General features: G+C 39.9%; 1 protein-coding gene across 2 annotated transcripts in view; it reads right to left on the bottom strand.

Moving 5' to 3' along the window:
- The window catches only part of nlgn2a (neuroligin 2a), a 185,081-nt gene that overhangs the window by 80,011 nt on the left and 83,905 nt on the right, over nucleotides 1-21,165 (bottom strand). Inside the window, exon 3 of one of the 2 annotated variants that reach the window (XM_044182805.1) lies at nucleotides 11,607-11,660. The exons of the other annotated variant lie outside the window; for it this stretch is intronic. Within the exon in view, the coding sequence (XP_044038740.1) occupies nucleotides 11,607-11,660 (54 nt within the window). The remainder of the gene's footprint in view (nucleotides 1-11,606; nucleotides 11,661-21,165) is intronic. 2 annotated transcript variants of the gene reach the window in all.

The following is a 21,165-nucleotide window of genomic DNA, read 5'->3' as shown; positions in this document are numbered from 1 at the left end:
CACTTTTCAAGTGTACTGGTATATAGAGAACTGTAGAATATATTACCTTGTGGATGTAATGTATTATTTTTCTATTTGTGAGTGTATGAGTTCCAGAAGGAGGAGCAGAGAAACAATAAATTGGGTGTAGAGTGTAGTTGTTTCCATTCAGACACCAGCGTTCCCATTAAGTAATGCTGGCAGGTCTGCCACTACCCACCGCTCTCCATCTCATACATAACAACACCTCCTTAATTGGAATGCTACTCCGACAGTTACGAGGTGAAAACACACAAACGCAAAGTACAAAGTGAGAACAACACACCCTGAAAAAAAGAAATGGCTAGTCAAAGTGAGTGGAACTTGTGTAGCTTAACAAAACAACTTTTCTCAACATGTGTGTGTGTGTGTGTGTGTGTGTGTGTGAACAATCAGAGAAATGATTCATCCTTCCTGCTGTGTATGTCAGTGCAGTATGTGTCCTCAGCAGGTATGCAGTTTTAGCTGTGATCTCTGGGATCTGCAATGCAGCGGCATTGCCAAGAGCCTTCACCATAGGGTGGGTGTGTGTGTGTGTGTGTGTGTGTGTGTGTGTGCTGTCGTTGATCTATAATCAAACATTTTTACATGCGTGGCAATCTTCCTGTTTGTGCTCCATGTCACCCCAGGGGGGACATGGATTATCAGCAGCCATTTATCTCGCCTTGTCTGTCCTGACAGTTAATCTGATGGTGGAGTAGCACATTCTACTTCTGTTACAGAGCTGCCAGACCTTCAGCTCTGATTGGTTTTTGCAACTTAGATTCACCACACCCACATTTTCCCTGTATCCATGCAACTGAACTAAAATGTCCGTTGGCAAACATCAATATGGAATATGACTGATGGAAGTTTTCCACCTGCAGTCCCATTTGATCACGTCTGTCTCCTGCGATGATCCAGAGTCCAAAATGATCTTTTTGGCTCCCAGTCCACAAACTAGTAAATAAATGTACCTGCCAAGAATATTTCCACTGGCTAAACTATTTATATACTATTTGTATACATCACAAAATCACATCACTACATAAAACTATATCAGTACCTGTTTTCAATATAATTGCGTAAGGCATCAGATCGTGTTTGAAATTGGGCAGTTTTTTTTTACTCATCAGTTAATGCAGCGGAGAAAAATGATTGTAGGTCCAGCATCACCTCAAGTTCTGAAATGGCAGCATGGGCTCAAAGAGGGTGATTATTAAGAAGTGATTAAAGAAGCCGGACATGTGCCCATAGCTGCATCCCGCCCTCCTCCATCGAATACTGTACCACCACCTCTTCATCCGTCAACCCTAATAGGGCAAATATTCTCTCCACAATGTTTGCAACCATAACCAGAACCATCCAGTTCATGGGTATAGGTAGATCTAAATGGTTCTTGCTCAAGTACTGAAGTAGATAGAACTACACAATCCTTGTATACTTGTTGGTATTTTTCCCATTTCACAATGTGCACACTTCAGTGAGTTACATATTTAAATGCTCACTTGCTTCTATCATATGCAGTATATTTTAGCTTTCAAAACCATGCATCATCCAAGCATTAATCTACAGTATAATTCTGCAATGCTTCACTAATATTACTGATGTCACTGTTGCCTGCTGGGAGGTCTTCTCTGCAATACAATTTGACAATTCCAAACTTCATTTGTTTCAGTGAGCACTTTAAAGTTTATTGATTTCGATTAAATAGACCCATAATAGCTCTTGGCTAGCTCAAAGCCAGCATTGGGGTATTCACTGAGTTCCAGGAGTGGAAGAGGAGCTGAGCCAGCCTTCAGTGTTGCTTCCCTCAGTCCCTTATAGCCATTACACATGGCAATTAACCCAGCCAAGTGCAAAACAAAAAAACTGTGTTGAGCTTTTTCCCAAGCGCTAAGCTAGCTGACAGGCGACACGGTGCCAACAAGCTTTCTCTTTCCCCATCTATTTCTTTCTTTCTTGCCCGCCATCCCGTTCTATCTCCTGGTACCTTCCGATCCTTTTCATCTTTCCCTCAGTCTCCCTCTTTTCACTCCTCTTCATTTTCTTTGTCCTGTCAAAGGGTTTCAAGCTCAATAAAATACTATCTGTCAGCGTGCGATGGAGTAGGTGTATTCGACACAATATTGACACAACCTTGACACAACGTGGGCTGAGCGTTGAGGTAATGGGGAGGCAGGGAGCTTCAGCAGCAAATAACCGACAGGCCCACCGAGAGACGGAGACAAAGAGACAAGAGATTGAGTCTCTGTAGTAATGTTAAAATAAAGTTGGTTTGACAGTACCGTTGATCCTTTCCTGCAGAAGATTGTTTTCTGTTTGGTGCTGGGCTCTGTTGTACTGTGCCGAGCCGTACTGTGCTATTTTATTCTTTGTCACGCTAGTGTGTGTTGTTTTCTGCACCAGGCTGTCCTGTTTTATTTTGCATTTTCATATGGCCAGCTGTTCAATTCTGCTTTTTCTGCTCCTTACTGTTTTCCTTTCATCATTTACGGATGTACTACTCAATCTTGTCCCTGTGCTACCTCATTCTATTAAAAATCCTTTCATAAAGTAATTTGTACTCAGCATATAAGAATGTAAAAATGGTAAAATAAATAATGGATGCCGGCCTCCACATTTCTCAGTGCTGATTGCTCATGGCCTCCTTGTCCTCACAATTTAGAGTTTTGGCTGTTAGAATGTGTATTGTACAGTACATTGAATATTACACTGTGTCCATGGTGAAAAGCCTACAGGAAATAGAGAGATTTAGCAGGAGAGCATCTCCTTGGACGCTCCTAATTACATGAAAAAGATGAAACGTGACAAATCTCTGTCCTTGCATGGCGCTATTTTTCAAAATGAAGAATTGTGAGCGAGTACTGTAATAGGGGTAAGTGTTTTAGAGCGAATGTGTATATCTGAGAGCACGAACAGAAAAGCCGATATGGAGAGATGCTGCATTGCCCACAGGCCAGCATCTGTTAGCAGAGTTATAACCACAGTGGAAACACCACATAATACAGAGAGACAGAGAGAGGAGGAGGAGGAGGAGGAGGAGGAGGAGGAGGAGGAGGAGAGAGAGTAACAGGCAAAAAGAGGAGGAAATTGAGGAAAAATACGTTGATGCAGACAAAAACAGAGTAGAGCTTGTATCTGTCTCACATAGACAACGACAAACTCGTATTATTCCCTCATACCATCTACCATCTTGCCATCCAGGGGAGAGCATCGTGAATGTCTTATATTGTTTCTTGCTAAAGTGTCTCTGTGATAAAGCCACTCCGGCTCTCTGACGTCTTTCATCTAGCTCGCCATCAACAAACACAAAGAGTCGAGATGCGACTTCCTCCGGTGCTGCCATCCCTCTAACTAATGCCCCCTTTTGTCTTTTTTGTCCATTTTTCTTGTCTTTCACTCTTCAGACTTCAAACACTAAAACTTATCTCTGGCAGCCAAGAATAAACATTTTTCTTGGGAATACTGTATGAAATCCAAGCCATTTTCAGCTGTTACGCGACACATTCAATTAAAAGTCATTAATTAAAAGCTCATTCAGTAAACTGTGCTCATTCATTGAGCCGGTGGAGAACCACTTCATGCAGAGCCAGTGTTACGGGCAGTTAATCAAAAGCCTGTTTGATACAGAGCCATTGTTTTGCTTTGAGAATACAGTGGTCAGCAGGGACAATAACTTTTACAGATAAAGTTTAACAAGCGTTTGGTGCTTGGTCTGTATTAATTTCAGACCCTGCATGCTATGTAGTTAAGCAGTTGAGGCATATGCTGTTTATAATATCCTGGATGAGATAAATTATTTCCTAATTATGAGAAATACAAGTATGAATGCTGACAATGAATCCTGGTCATTGTTGTTTTATTTTTCTATAATAATTCCAGTCATTAGTGTTTATGTATACAATAATATTTAGAAGCAGGATACAAGCATAGAGCATCTAGAAACATTTCTCATACCATCAACTATACTGCTGTATATTGTCCTGTGTGCAGATTAAAATGAATTATTATGTACTAATATAATGTCAAATGTGCAATTAAGTCCTAGCAATTCACTTTTGGAGCAAATTATATTTGAAGGCCAAAACTGCATAACTTAACTAAACAGAAGTTACACAAAAATACAGTCAAACACTGAAAAAATGATACGTAAAATAAGAAGTATATAGGTCGTAGATATCTAAATTGAGGTCAGTAAACAATGTTTTAATGTTTAAATTATCTGCAGCACTAATGCAGGTTTAAAACACAATGGTGGAATAAGTACTGCTGCAATTAACGCTATCTGCCTTTTTGGGACTACATAAATTTGATGTATATTCTTATTCATAATTGAAGAATTTAATTAAAAAATACAAACTCTACATTTTGTTTTTTCCCCCTGCTGATAATTAATATAAGTATTAGTTTTCCGGCGTACAACTCCACTCTCACCAACCTTGTTTCCAGCCTAAGCAGACGGCTATTTTCAGAGAAAACGTTCTGATAAACCTAGTGTACCCTACCTTCCCAGCACCAAACAGGAGACAATTAGCGACTAGCTGGTGGTCGTTAGTGGAGCATTTAGCAGCTAAAGAGAGTGGTGGAGAGCAAAACAGAGCTAAAAAGAGTATTGAACTTGGATATGACTCCAAATTAATGTTTATGATAGTCTGTGTCTACTGGATGTGGAGGCAATTGTTTGCTAACTTTTTAAGGTGATATGCATGTGTTGTGTTTACAACTTGTTCCACTGCCCCCAAGTGGCCAAAAATCAATTAACGCAGCTTTAACAGCTTAAGAAAACATTAATGTCCAGTGTTAGCCCATCTATTAAAAGGACCTGTCAATCAGTTTGAGATATCATGTTCCAATCTTATGTTTTGATTTTTGCTGGTGGGAAACCCTATTGATTATATTTGGATTAAGGACTGTCCCTTTAACAAACTAAAAAGGAGCTGTGGTTTACTTTATTACTTTATTGCAAAACATTTCATTTCCTTGTGCATAGGAAATTACAAGTAAGCTTGAAATTCATTACAGATTATTATATTTCTGTCTAAAGAAGGTGCAAGGAACTGCATGCAATAATACAGCTGGTCCACATAAAATGTCTGTATTCTGTAGCCTTGATAGCCTCTTGTACTTTATTTGTATTACATCTAGAAAGACAAAGAGGCTCAATCCACAACTTTATATCCTGCTAATTCAGTTCATGTGTTAGTAGTCTGGGGATGTAACAGCATTAGTACCTTATTATCAGAAATGCAGTATTGGCAAAATAGTTTTAGTGAAGGTAAATCTAAGCCTTTCACTGCATTGTTTGATTAATGATACCCAATATTATACTGTAATTAACAACCCAGTTGGATGGCCCATATTATTATCATCACTAGTCATGAAGAAAATTTACTGCATTATTGGAAAAAGCCAGAGCCTCCTTCAATCTATCACATAATTTACATATTTAATGTTTGAAAAATGAGCGTCATTTTGCCTTGAAAGGACGATAAACATTTCAATGAGGTATTGGACTGGATGATGAAAGAAATCATCTTTACAATATTAAAAGTAGCAGTTACTGTAATGGTACAGTAACATAATCTCTTGTTTTCTCCCTCCCGTCTTTTTTCCTTATTTATTTTTCTTTATTTTTGTTTCCAAGACCAAGTGTCCAGGAAAAAGATTTCATTAGTGTACATCATCTAGAGGTTCTACCGTAATTTGTTGGTGGCTGATCTCAATGGCAAAAAATCAAGGAGTTCTACATTCTAGGGAGTTAGAATGTGAGGAGTCTCAAGTGATTGGCTGCAGATTGCAGATCACCAGAATCTAATTAAGCACTGCATAGTGCTTGCCTTTCAAACACTAACCACCTGTAGCTCTCTTCAATCTCCCCTTTTCCTCTTTTTAGAATAAAAATAATGAAGCAGTGAAGAGTTGAAGAGATGGCAGCTGATTGAATCCCCCCACCGTGCTGTGTGTACTATGTCATTTTGATATGATTTGATTGTTTTACGACATATTTTTAAACATTGTTTCAGAATTAGAATAAAAAATAATATATCTTATGAAGATACTCATTTATAATTACACATTTAATGTATTTTTTACACCTTATTACCAATGTTGGGCACTAACACATTAAGGGATTACAGTTATTAATCCCAGTAACGCACCGTTACTTTGACATTTTGGGGTTGGCTTGTTCTCTGCGGCGTTAGCTGGAGGGTTAATATTAGTTTGGTCTCTGTGTGTTCAGTCGACAGTCCGGGACGAGCTAGCTTAGCTCAGGGGCTTGAGGTGGGGGGAGGCGGTTAGCCTCTACCAAAAGAGGAGAAATGTGACTCCAATGCCAAAGTTGTCTTATTCAAATATTGTGTGTTGTTGTCTAGCTTGCTAACATTAGCCACAGGTATGCCTACATCCAGGAGTCATCTAGTTTTGTTCTGAGTTATGGGGTGTGTGAACCAGGCAGCTGAGGTCAGGACTTCTGGAGAGGGGCTGCCTGCTTGTTAAACCCCAATGTCTTGTTTTCTATTTCTACATGTGTTAAATATGAAAGATGTGATGTGTGGGTACGGAGGAGTTCGAGTTTAAAGGCACCGTTGATGGAGCTGGGCTGAGTAACGAAAGTAAAGTAACGAGTAACATAATGTATTACTTTTGCTTAATGCAATTTGATTGATTGTAATGGCATCAACTGTATTTATCTGTGTCTGTCAATTTGGTTTTGATGGAACATTTCCTTTTAAGGGCATGTCCATATTGTGTGGCCCTGTTTATATTACTCTGTGTGTGTGTGACTGTGTTTGTGTGTGACCGTGTCGGAGAGAGGTGATATTGTTCTTGGCAGAAATATGTTCCAGGTTTGGGGCTCAGGTGGCTCTGGTTTGTCCCTGATCAGAGCTGACACACAGGATGGCAGAGGAACACACTCTCCCTGTCTCTTTCTTGATTTAGCTCAATCTCGCTCTGGTTTGTAATCCCCTCCTCTCCACACACACACACACACACACCTATGCACAGAGCTGTGCTGTAAGCCCTATCAATCTTTCTGAACATCGACACTGAGCAGCACTGCGGCCTTTGCTCTCTCACACCTGATGCAGAGCAGAGAGCGAGCCGCTGCTGCTGAATGAAGTCATCTAGCTGGGTGAAGGATGCGGCCTCAATTCTTTGTTGCTCTCCTTGAGTGTACAGTATGTACTTTTTACTTGAATAGAATAGCTTAGGACAGGCATTGGGGAGCATTGAGCTTTTGTGCCGCCCCAAAATTCTCAAAATTCATTATATTATAAAACACATTAAATATGGTAATCATGTATTGATAAATAATTAAAACTACACAAGTTAAAAATACATATAATAAAATAATGGCCAGGCCGGCATCAGGTAGGCTTACCTCCGAGACCAAATCAGGCACTGTGGTGAAAACGCCAGTCCCCCCCGCCCCCATTAATTTGAGTGGGGGTAGTCTGTTTATGCTGCAGTGGTGGGGGCCGCAGGGGATAATGGAAAAAAACATGCAGCGACCTGCAGTGGAAAAGTTGAAACAGAATCAACTTTTGGAGAGGGAGAAACGCAACTCCACGTCACGCTGCGGTGGCCAATCCGGCGATCAGACCGGTCAAACAGCCTGAAATATCACTGAAACCAGCTGCTACCCAGGCGGAGTTCATGGACCAAACTATGATACTCTGCTAGTTGTGTCCTCACGTGGTTTATTTCGTGTACCCAGCTTCGACGTCTGCGTCTGGCTTGCAGTCTATGCTGAAAAATAGTGATACCGAGAAGCTTCGTTTGTGTTCATTTGTTGTGAGAGAGAGAGAGAGAGAGAGAGACAGCGGTGATCGAGCAACCTAGAGAATGAATGAAGAGAGAGAGTACCTGTAGTGAAAAAGCCGGTGAATCAGAGAAATATAACTCTATTTTCTAATTGTTTCACAGCGGTTAGTATCTAAAGCACAGATAAATACACAATAAAATGGCCCCCTTTGCAAAATCTAATTTTAATGGCGCTGCATGACTGGCTGTACAAAGCACGTCACCATCATCGCCTACTGTTGATGCGTTTCACTTTCAATGAAGCTAGCTAGCATTTAACAAAATTGACTATGGACATAAGGAAAAGGCTCAAAACCAGAATCTACTACAGGATCTACTCCTTTGAACTCAGAAACACCATCAGTTTCCAAATCCCAGGCGACTTCTCTAAGCGCGATCAACGATGTTTCTTTTCTCCCAGCTACACAACAAGCTAGCCGGGCTAATGTTAGCGCCGACTCCACTGCAGCAGCTTCGTCAGCTAGCATCATCAATGGCTACTAGCACACACAGTAGCAGCTCAAGTTCAACATTTGGACCAGTGCCTCCACCACCACCAACTATACCTGAGGATCTCGGTTGGGAAAAGCCAAATCAGGTGAACTTATCATTTTGTTTATTGGTTATGTGATAGGCTACATTGGCGTATGTGTGTTATAATGGGATTATACAATGGCATGGCCTTGGCTGAGTACTCAATATGGCCAAACTCAAATGCGATTACATTACACTACCAAAAAAACCCATCCGATCAATGACCATGTAAAAAGGAGTGCCCACCCATGAAAACCCTGTGTCCCCTTGCTGATAATTGTCTGGCGCCGGCGCTGGGTTTCTGCATGGACTAGAATATGCTACTTCAAAGCATGCCAAATTTGAAAAGGCTGTTGATACACAGCTGAAAGAATGAGGACAAAATGATAGACAAATTGGATGAATTGATTGTTCCGGCCGCCGCTGTTATTAGATAATAGGTGGCCATGTATTTTCTAGGCTCTTTCATTGAAAGTCTAAATTTGAGTTTTTGCCAGATTAATGTAAGATTATAACAGTTTCTGCACTGTGAATCGTGTTTCTTACACTGAAATCTTTATTTGTGCAACAACTCAAACCATCGCAGGTCTATAACAGGTAACATTGCCTTAAGGGAGGAAGATTGCACATGTCAGGCTTAGGAGCAGCTTGGAATTAGAGTGCATGTATCACAGACTGGAGTATGTGTGTGAATCATTTTCCACCAGGCAATATGTAACTAAAAGGTCATACTGCAAACAACTGCCCATTGTGCTGTATTACTTTATTTTTACACAATGCAGCCATTGTATAGTAGCAGTCCCACTTTTGCTTTGGATTGTTTCTAGACAAATAAAGCATTTTTTCTGCATCAAAATGAGCAGTTGTTTGGAAAAGATCCGCTCTATATCCATTTTCAGGTGTTCTGTTGACTACTTAGTTGAAACACACTGGTGTTGTGTTTTTACCATAGCCTTTCACAATGTTACCAGCAGGGCCGGAAGCTACCAATGAGGACACACCTTGGAATAGTTTCGGTAATTGCTACAACCTGAGGAGCAATTTGCATTCTACAATTACATATGACGGGTTTCGAAGGCTGGTTCTGATAATTTTTTAGACTAAATATACTTAAAGAGCCCCTCCAGACAAGTTTAAAGGCATATAAAAATACTCTGCATGGAATAATAATTTGTGTCTGATATGGATTTTCCACAAAACAGTTAAATTACCTCATTAAATAAAATTACATCTGCTTATTCTTTCTCACTGAAAAATCCAGACTGAATGTACTATGTATGTATGTTTGTTTGTCAAGATGTCCCCGACTTCACTGAAAAGTCCGTTATTAGTGTATCTGCACTGGAAGCCACAACTTTCCACATCCACCCTTGTGTAAGTTACATACTGGACCACGAGTTCCAGACTAGTTGTGATGTCACAACAATCCTGCTTGTATGTGTTCGTCTTAAACTGAGATTTAAAGTGAGCAGAGAGAAACTATCCACCTCCAGCAGATTAATGTGAAAATAGGCCTCTAGTGTCAAACTCTGCGCAGTGAAGCGCAAACATCTAAATTAAGTAACAATAAGCAAAACATGCTTGTGAGTGGAGGGGGACTTCAAATTGGATTCTTTTAGGCAAAATACACTAAAATATAATGGAGGGATTCAGCATTTCTCTGCTAGATTTATATCCCGGGAGTGTGAAAAAGGCTTTGAAACAGCATTTAGACCATCATGTAGCGCGATACATAGAAAAATCCAATTGCACAGATAAATTAATGAAGAAAATGAGAAAAGAATGAATAATCAGAACATTTTACAGGCTGATTGCTAATCTTTTTTGGCGACTTGTCATACATTTTTTTGATGGATGGAGTTGTACTGGGGTAAGTCATTTCTAAAATTCTGGCTATGGCCCTTATACTAATGGGACTGTACAGGAAGTACTTTCCAGTACCTGTCGTGTGGGAACAGGTTACCTGTTTTCTTCCAAGTATCTGTAGTCTTATGCAACGGAGATTATCTGCCTTTTTTTGTGTGTGTATTCTTATGCAAGGACAGGGACATCTATTTTTTTAGTATCTGTAACTGAATCCTTTTCGTCTCTGTTCAGATACTGACTCCAGTTTTTTCCCTGTACCTGAGATGATTTCCAGTTTGGGATTGTGATGCTGAGTTAGTGTAATGGGATTAGCAGCTCCCAATCAAATGTGGTTAATTGTACATTGTGATGACGGATGATAGACATATTTAGGGGAGGGGGAAAGCATCTTGACTGGGCTTGACTACTTCGACTGCTTGCTGACTGTGGCAGCTCAAAAAGTTGTGTCTGTGCCAATGCGTTTGATCACCAAGAAAATCCTCTTGTGTCAAACTTCCTCCGACTCCCAACTTCAAAAAATACCCCAAATCAAAGAGCATCACGGAGCAAGAAAAAGATTCACCCGCACAACCCTCCAAAATAGCATAAAGAGAAATATGTATCAAAATATCATCAGTCATCTTTTTCTCCAAGAAACAAGTCCAAAAGAACAAGGAAGGAGGGGAGGATGAAAGTGCAGATAAAATCCCCTCCACAGTGTATGTGCTGCAGGTAGGAGATAAATTAACAGCAGGCTGTGAGTTCTGTGTCCTTATTGTCGCAGCCGATTAAACCCACATCTTCCAAAGCGGGGCACAAGCGTCCTTGGATGTCCCCAATTTTTTTTTTTTTTCTTGCTTGATTTGATGTTATCATCATTGACTTGGAATAAGGCTGGCTTAATATTTGTGTAGGTCCTTACTCAATAGCAATTTCATCCTTGAGCTGGGGATTGAGGTGCAATAATAACGCACCTCATTGTGTAAGCTGGCCTCAATAGGTGCTTTGTTGATCAGTGACAATGCTGTTAGTTGGCCAATGTATTTTCAAGGGCACAGTGGTGATGATGATGTCCGAGGCTCTCTCTTGTTTGAGAGCCAGATAAGGACCTCTGGAAAACACACACAACTGCCTGTAGATGACTTTATAATGAAGGGTATCTGGGTTCCATTAGCCAGGCATTATGATCATCCAAGGTTACATAAGGCTAATGATTTGCATAGGAAAGACAGCTTTTTAATTGCAACGGTCAGCACATACACTTACACCAACATATTGGTATGCATCTCATATCCAAAGTCCCACCTAAGAGATGTTTGACTTGTGTGTGTGTGTGTGTGTTTTCCACTCTACTGTATGTGTACACATCCCCCAAAAAGACTTCAAAACAAGAAAAAAGGAAAAACATGCAACAAAAATACCTTCGTCTCGAGGCTTGTTCATTGAAGATTCATCATGTTTTTTTGTGAGCGGACCTAGGGTTAAGAAAAAAAGGGGGGAAAAAGAGAAAAGAGAAAATTCAAAAAAGATTACTGGCAAAAACGGAAAAAAAAGAATATCAAAAAAAGAAAAGAAGAAAGAGCAAAAAGGACAAATCAGCAAGAGTTCATGGTTGCTTATTGTTTTGTTTTTTCTTTTTTTTCCTTTAAAAAGACTACAAAAGCAAAAACAAAAGGCATCACAGACACAGATTTATCACAAGAAAAGACACAAGATCAAAGAAAACCGTTTTGTGATTCCTCTCCCCCTGCAGAAGAAAACGGCTGCCATTGTTTATGGTCCCTCTTTCTCTCTCTCCTTGAAACCCTGTTTGTTCCCTGAGCAACCCTAACTTTTTTGGTAGCTTGGAGGACTCGGTGAAGGGGGGGAAAAAGGGAATGTGGATTAATAAGGCCTCTGTGGTTTGAAGAACAGGACCCAGCCCTTTACTCCCACCATATGACCAGAAAAAAAAAACAGATTTAAAAAAAAAAAAGAACAGGCAAAGAAGAGAGGACACCTAGGAAGAATGGCAGGTTTGGGTCCTGATGCTCAAACCGCAAAATTTGAACGCCAACCTTTCAGCAGTGTAAGCACATAGAACATTTTAAAGGCTGCACAACATTAGTCAATTAGACCTTTTTAGATATACACACAGAACACAATCCTTAGACACCTGTAATTAGACAACAACCGGTAAGCAAATACACAATGACCCTGTAATGGTAAAAGGCACGTTAAACATGTTTCAGATAAAATAGGGCACAGGTGCTTTTGTGTTTTGGAGTGTGTGTGTGTGTGTGTGTTTGTCATTATTTAGTGTTTAAACCAGAGAGCTATTCCCCAGGCGGGTAAATAATTACATAGCACAACAGCAGTGTGTCAATTTGAAATGACAAGTAAGCGTGACGCTAACTGCGCAGAGGAGTGCAGGTAAAAGGTGAATGTAATTTGATCCCCATCAGCCCACTGGCTGTTTTGGGTAAATTAAAAGAGTGCCAGAGAGAAAGAGAAGAAGACAGAGAGAGAAAGAGCAGGAGAAATGCACACAGAGGGGGAAACAAAGAGAAAAATACCCTCTTTTCCTCCCTCCATCATCATCTCTTATGGGTTTTTTATTTTATTTTATTTGTTGATGAACTGCTCGTGTCACATTCAAGGAACCTGTCTGTGACCAAGTGGTTTCTGTGCCATCAACACTCCTGTGTTGCAAGACTTCTTCTCCTAGAGTCATAATGAGGACATGAGGCGTTTAAGAAAAACACGTCAAAATCAGCTTCTTGGTCTTGTTTTATCATCGTCACACCTCATTTCTCTTGTATGCTTCATATACAGATACCACAGAAAAGAGACAAGTCACCATTTTGGATGTAACAAAAACAATATATGTATACTATTCACCTCATCTTTCAGAAGGTGAATGTTAGTAGAAGATGCTCTTCACCTCAGCATTCAGAAAGTAAGTACTCTTCACCTTTCATCACTTTCGCTTTCATCTGATAAATCCACTTGGGGAACTTGAGGTTTCACAAAGAAACTGATTTTATTCATATCTGTGAAAAAAATAACATATATAACACAACACTAACTGACTTACTGGACGAGTCTGCTCTTCATCGGAGTGTTGTACAGAATGGGTAAAAGAATAGCCCACAATGTGGCTGAATATTTGTCAATTAACCAGTGAGAACTAGAAACATGAATGGCCAGCTGCTCCAACACAGAAATTTCCAAATAAAAGGACCCAACAAAATGTTACATCAACTCACAGAACACACAATACACAATAAGGACAGAATTTAAGACCTATGTGAAGAACACAACCCAGGTTGAAAGCTCTGGGGAAAAGTGAACCTTGAGTTAGGATTTATTGTTTTCAAGTAGGAATCTGACTCCTTCAGTAAGTCTGGTAGTGTTGCCAAGTAATTATTTTTACATTTGGTCCTTTGTTACTTGAGCACCTAGTTGACTGGTGCCACCCTGTCCCCTTCAAATCAAATGTATAAACTACTAAATGGTTTTGCCAAATATGTTATTTTTATATATATATTTACTTTATTACTATGAAGTAATATACACTGGCAATGTTTTCCAATCCAGGATGCGTTCCGTTCTTGTAACACACAGAACTCATAGGGAGATGAATGGGGCAGATGGCACGCATATGAAGCACAGAACTTTGACACCGGAGATTGGGATTTGCATCCGTTTAGGTTTAAACTGTTACAAAGAAAAGATTGTGGTTTGGGTTCATTTTTTTTAACAAGACTAAGAGTCAACAGCCAGGCTAGTGACCCTGTGAGTCTGTACTTATAGCACAGTGGTATTTTGAGCTAAATGCTAACATCAGCATGCTAACACGATCACAATGATCATTTTAACATGCTAATGTTTAGCGGGTATAATGTTTACCATGTTCGCCAACTTAGTTTAGTGGGTTAGCACGCTAACAAATGCTAATTAGCACTAAACTCAAAGTGCACCTGAGGTTGACGGGACATTAGTTTTGTCAACCTGCTGGTGGCCCTACAGGAGAAATGGATGTTTGGGCTTTTACATCTAGAAACAAACGCTGCATTCAGGTATAATTACTGGAATTACTTGACAGCTGGCTCAATGTAGCACAAAAAAATGACTTATGATGGCTAATGGAATGAAAACTTTTACTTTGACAAGTAATATTTATCACATAAAAGCTGAGGGTTACAATATTTTCTAGTAGTTACAAGCTGAAAGCTGAAATTTGTATTTTTTTTCTCAAACAGGCAAATGGAAGTAGGGATTATATTTATCTGCTGTGTTTTCTCTGTTAAGACAATGCAGCATAATTGGTTTCTAGTTGAAACTCATGGGAGTAAAAACATCATCTGCACCTCATTACCTAATTGATTGTCATATATGTTTGTGTAATATTAGTGACATGCAGCACAAAACTGCCTCAGGGACATGTTATTGACTGATGCTTGTTAAAACTATTTACTAAAAAGTTTGTCAAGTGATAAAAAAGTTTAAATAGCAACCTGCCCATCAAAGAAACCAGGCTTCTTTTTTTTCCCCCAAACACTTTTTTGGGAGGGAAATGACAAAATGGGGAGAGCAAAAATCAAGAAACCATTACTGGCCCGGCGACATGCTGAGAAAAAGTGTAAAAACTGAGCTTGATTGACATCTTTTTGCAATGAGCGGGCGAGGAGCCTAGCAGTGAGTGAATCAAGCCGAGAGAAAGAAAATAGCTGGTTTTCTTGACATTTTAAGACTCTTTTCCCAATCAAAGGAGCTGAGGCGACAGGAGCATGTGCAATTTGATGCCCATACCCCAACTCCCATCAACCCCCTCCACACCTTAGACAGAAATAACAGCCAATGCAATTATAATACACCCAGAATAGACAATAGTAGTACATTTGCCTGACTACTTCAGCACAGGGCTAAAAAAAGGACATCCAGCAAAACATATTATATTTTTGGAACTAAAAAAAGGCTAATAAGACTTTAGCAGTTGTATGACGCATGTACTTTATCGGCTGTTGTAGCCAACCACCCGTGCTACATTTGCCATGCATAAAGTAGCTGCTAAAGAATATTTTAAACCTAAAGTTGTTTACACCCTTTCTCCTCTATGCAGACTCTTTCTTTTATCCTCCTCTCTGCGAAACTGTTTTCTTCCTTCTCTCCTTGCGTTCTGCCGTGTCTGTATTGCCGGCCGACTGCAGATCACTTTGAAGCAGGTTATGTAAGGCTTCGGTTCGGCTCCACTTCTCCCGACGGCCACACACACACACACACACATACAGGCATCAACGTCACACTTACACACCCTCATACAGCACATATGCATACAAAACAGACGTACAACCCAGACTGGTACGCAAGAGGTGTGAAGATGCACATTCATACACAACGAGGTGCAGCAAAAATAATCAAATGAAGAGACAACAGAGAGATAAAAGAGAGAATCAATACTTGTGGTGTTTTGTGTTAATGCACCTATTGAACTGTATTTGCGAAGCTGTGTCTGACATCAAGGGGAAAACAGATGAACGAGACGAACAGCATGATAGTATTTTTTTTTTTCCTTTACTGTCCTGTCCTGCTGTGTACTCCCATACACTGTGTATGTTCAATCAGAGCAGGGGGCGTCCCTGTTTAACAATAGGGTGAAGAAAGTGTTTCTCATTCACTATTGTTTTCTTCTATGATTGACAAAATAAAGTAAAAACCGACATAAAACGTCTTAATTCGGTGTTGGGCCATCAGGAGCCTCCAAAACAGCTTCAGTGCTCCTTGTCATTGATTCTCCAAGTGAGATGAATGCTGTTTTGCCAAAACATATTCCCTCATTTGGTGTTTTGATGGGGGTGGTGGAGAGTAATGTGTAACATCCAAAATCTACCATAGGTGTTCAACTGGATTTATATCTGGTGACTGTGAAGACCATCACAGTCCTATAGGCTCAGATATAATATCAATGTACAATATATGTGCATATCCTTTTTTTAAATTTCTATCATTTTTTATACATATCCTGGTACCATTATGTGATCTGAGGCAGACAGTAGCCCATTCACAAAAGAGGCTTATTTCTCCGTGTTTATGGATATGAGCGAGTGTGCGTTTGTGCGGAACAAATGTTTGTGCAGGCACAAGAGTAAGTAGGTGTTGAGTAGCTCATTTAGGCAATGTGTGCCAGTCCAGCATGATCTACGAGGAAATGGAACTGTGTCTGACAGCTTGTGAGTGAGCGTCGACCATGAATGATGGACGCTGTGCAAAGGACTGTGGGTGTGTGTGTGTGTGTGTGAGAGAGAAAAGCGATGGCGACACCGTCATTGTCCCAGAGCTAAAATACTGCAGCAAAATGCGGGAAATAACGCAATAAGATGTGTGCGCGAGTGTGTGCGTGCGTGTGAGAGCAGGTTGTAGATGAGTAACCGGGATGAGTGAGATGCGATTGCCCCTCTGAGAGTCATTCACCCACACACGCATTCTCTATTTCACACATTAGAAGTAGATATTCTGGTGTGTGCGCCTGTGTATGTGTGTGTGAGACACAGCAGTTAGATGTAGAGACAATCAAGCAGGCAGGCAAGACATACTATGCTGCCAATCTTCATTATCACGCACCACTGCTCACTAAACTCTGCATGTGTGTGTGCGTGTGTGTGTGAGCTGTGTGTGGGCAGGTCACAGATGAGTAGCTAAGATGAGTAAGTTGTGACGACACTACAAACAACTGTGAAGTTCATTTTCAGATGAATGGCAGTTAAAATGGGATCCTGTGTGAGCCAGCGGAGCTTCTGTTCTTTCAGGTGATGTTCAACAGTCACCCTTCAGAAATATTCTAAATGGATTTATATAGTCGTCATTAGTCACCCTGTCACAATTAGTTTTCTGCTGCTCTTGTATCATTAAGTCTCAATTCAGTTCTCCCAATTAAATGACGTGATTTGCATGACCGTTTATCAAACAATATTGCCAAGGCGGAATACAAAATGTGAAGACCTAAACCAAGCAAACAGGAGGCACTTTAAAAAGGTCCCTTATCTTTAATGTTGGGGAACTGCAAAATGAATCAATTTAAAGTTAGAAAATACTACATGTGCCCCTGTACATGTACTGTATATGTATCCTTCTGTTCTTTTCAAACAAATAATACAATGTTATGGCTTACTTTGTGTTCCTGTTGAGTCACAAGATTTTGTATGTGGACTTCTGGGGCTTTTCCCCTTCTCGCCTGATCATGTCATGTATATTAATAAGCTTTTTGGGGAATTCAGTTATTGACTGTCAGGATGCTGTTCCAGCTTGTACGTTACCTTGCGAGGCAGCTGGATTCGCAAGATCGCGAGATCATGCGAGATCATGCGAGATCATGCGAGATCATGCGAGATCACTGACTTCAGCTCTCCTACTACGTCATTTGGTTGATCTGATTGGTTGAAGTTAGCCCGTGATAGACTGCCTGCCCGTTTCCAAACAGTTTCCAAGGACAGTTTCTCAGATGGTTCTGTGTAACAAAGCGGCTGGAAAATGACCACAACACAAGTTTATCGAGTCTACCAGAGGGCAACGAGGGCACGATAGGGACAAAACAGTATAAACTTATACGTTTTGATTTATCCCTTTCTGTGGGCTCTTGTCTTGTGTAGCCTTACTGAAATTAAGGTTTTGTCTCTGTTTAACTGTTTGCCACAGCATTCCTGCATTTCTTGGAGGTTTAAAAGGGAAGAAAAATATAGAATACTGCAACAGAGATGAAACATACATTAAAAAGTTGGTCACATCTACATATTTTACAAGTTCTTGATAACTTTGGGATTATGCTGCCCATCTCCTAATTCTAAAGCGCAAACTCAGTTCAGTGTCCCTTCCATCCTTGTTTTGGGGTATAAGAAGTAGATCTGGTCGAGCTGGCTTTTGGCGTGTTTTAGTCTCATTCTATATTCTTCTCTGGAGAGTATATTAATATAAAAAAGGATAAATTAAATATGTGTGGAAGGTTCCGCAAATGTATTTATATCTGTATAACACAAGGGTTCTTTTTAAGGCATCAACTGCTGGAATAAATAATGGATTAAAAAAATGATTTTGACTGTTGCCAGCTGTTCTAACTGTAAGTGTGTTTGGAGAGCCAAAAACAAAACAAAAAGGGAACATCAACATTTCTGTAGATATACAAAGATGTTGAGATTCATTCGAGTCGCGTTGAGGCATGTATTTATAAGGTGTTTACAAATGAACAGCTCCTTTTTAAGGAGCCGGGTTTTACCAAAGCAGCTTATATCGCTTGTCCCTTGAAATCATGTACTAATGTATATAAAATAACACATTTATTGACAATTAACCTAAAATGAATATTTAATGATGCATTTCACTTGTCTTTTTGTATGTACTGCAAAACTAGTTACTCCTGTTTATTTATTTCACACAAACAAACAAAATGTATGTTTGCATTCAGTGTACATTCATGTGTATCCTTGAAATCTAACAAATGTGTTGAATGTATTTTCTTCCTCAAAAAATATTTGCAAAGCCAATTTTTAGAAATATTTGAAATTGTGTATTGCTTATATCCATGTGTGCTAGCTTCTTCTTCCTTCCTTTTCAGTGGAATAAACGGCAGGATGTGCTTTTAACAAAACGGCGACCCAACAAAAACATTGCTTCAAAGCACTGCTAGCGGTCAAAAACTCCCCAACAGCCCTCTATAAATCATAAGATACAGTACGATCTGTTTCCTCTTACAGTCCTGTTGATTTGACTTGTCAGAAAGATGCTGTAGTAACAGATGAATGCTGAGCTGTAGTCGACGTATGTACATACTGAATGTGCTGACTTTTTTCTAGATGCAACATACAGTATTTGACAGCTTTTTGACGCTGACTGGCACTGCCTCATATCGAGTATATAAACTGTCTTTCATTAAAACACTATCAACAGCTGATCTGAGACACATTCAGCTCTTCACAGCCTACACATATGACAAAATCATACTTTCTTGCCCATAGAAACCCACATCTGTGGCCACCAGGTTGTTGCTAGGTCACAGGTGCATAAGGAAACGTAATGCTAATATGCAGTAAGTGTGCTACTTTTTCTTTCTTTTCCCTTCTATTTCTTCTCCCTTTTCCCACTACTATTCCCCCACTCCCTTCTCTGTGTGCCGTTTTTCTCTCTCTGTGCCAACTCTCTGTCCCTTTTCATTCCCATGGTGCCTCATTCTCAAGCCTCAGACTGAGAGCCTGAGAAATATCGGTCCAAACTGGCTGAAGGGGGAGAATTAAGTAGACAGGAAGAAAAGGAAGAAAATGAAAAGAGAAAGACGGATGGGGAGGAAAGGGGGGCATGGGATGCTGACATAGGGTTTTCAAAATAATGTATGTATGAGAGAAAGTGAAAGAGAAAACCAGTGCATGCTTTAGAAAGGGACAGTAAGATAAAAAGTAATGTAAAAGGTTGGGAGAGAAGAATGAGAAGAAAACGTCCACGTATGTGGGGGGAACAAATGTTGTGGATGTTGAGTTAGGAAGCAGAGATGGGAAATAAGAGGGTAGAGGTGTTGCAGTGGAGGTGGAATTTGGAGAAGAGGGAAAATAAGAGTGGTATAGAGGGGGGGAAACCTACAGATGAAGTGATGACGGTGAGAAACAGAGACTATGTGAAGCAGAGAGAAAGAGGTAAAGAGAGATGGAGAGAGTGGCGGGGAGGCAGATGTAGCGACATTTACAGAGTGGTGATGATCTAGTAGGCATGAAGGTTAAAGCCATTTTCTCCCCATGTAGCCAGACACACACACAAACACACAAACACACGCGTAGGCTTATCTGCTCATGCATTCATGCGTACGCTACGTCGACAAATGTGTGCTTTAGAGTTTAAATTCCACTCTGAATCTGGTTTACTATGCACTCACTATAGAATTATTCCAGGATTGTAGTCCAGGATTTTTACAGTCCTTATAAAACTATCATAAGATTGCCAGCAACCTCTCACACTGTCAACTATAAATTCTGCTCCTCTCAACCAAGAATATTGAACATAATTGGAGATTGTGAGCTCCTGAATCAATTTTTCATGAGGACCAGATAAAAAATAAATAAATAGTTACACTACATTATATGTCACGTTGAATCCCCAGTGTAAACACTGCGCACTGCACACAACTTTTAATGAAAAACACCCCCTTTTCAACACATCGATTCATATATGGTGTAGTATTAATCTATGGTTGAGCAGTGATGTGTGTGTCTACTCTCCAGTGACCTTTTTTATATTTTCCACATGGTTGGTGGAATGAGAGCATGTTTTTCAGCTATGTGTCCTATGTGAGAGGTAGCATTCAGTTAGTAATTGTTTTTATATCAAAATCGCAATTTAAATTCTAACTTTCATAAACATGATTGAATAAATAAGGAGTTGGTTGTCCTTTTGCTACTCAAAAAAGATCAACAGAGTCTTGTTCTACATAAACAACCTAGGTGATCGCCTCATGTCAGTTTCAGACAGCAGCTAGCTTGGTAGTTTTCGAGCGTAAATAGCAGACAAATGGTGTACAGAGTTGTATGAATCTCTACGTTTAACCCTTAAGCACATCATATCGTCATTTCTATGCTTATCACTGTAAAAGAGCTGTAAAAGAACATAGCTGAGCTGTCAACGCTATCATTAGGGGTTGTCAGTCAGATATCACAACATCACAAGACATGACTTTGGCATTATCACCACAAGTGGACAATTATTCAGCTCTTATCAATAAATATAACCCCATTTTTGAATGGCATGATTATACTTGAATAGTATTGACTGATGTCAAGTATACCACTAATGTACTATCCTAATAAATGTGCGCTGCTCAACTTTTTTACAGAAAACTAGAAACTTTTTTTTCTAACTGATGGATCTGAACCCTGAGACCTCAACAAGCAACAACTGGATCATTTTATCTGATTCTAGTCAAGTAGAAACACGATGAATTTGTGATAATTATTGGTACAAACTTGT

Source organism: Siniperca chuatsi, linkage group LG22, assembly GCF_020085105.1.
Source record: "Siniperca chuatsi isolate FFG_IHB_CAS linkage group LG22, ASM2008510v1, whole genome shotgun sequence".
NCBI classification, from domain to species: domain Eukaryota; kingdom Metazoa; phylum Chordata; class Actinopteri; order Centrarchiformes; family Sinipercidae; genus Siniperca; species Siniperca chuatsi.
Note: the sequence above shows the minus strand (reverse complement) of the source record. Positions and strands in the feature narration are given on the sequence as shown.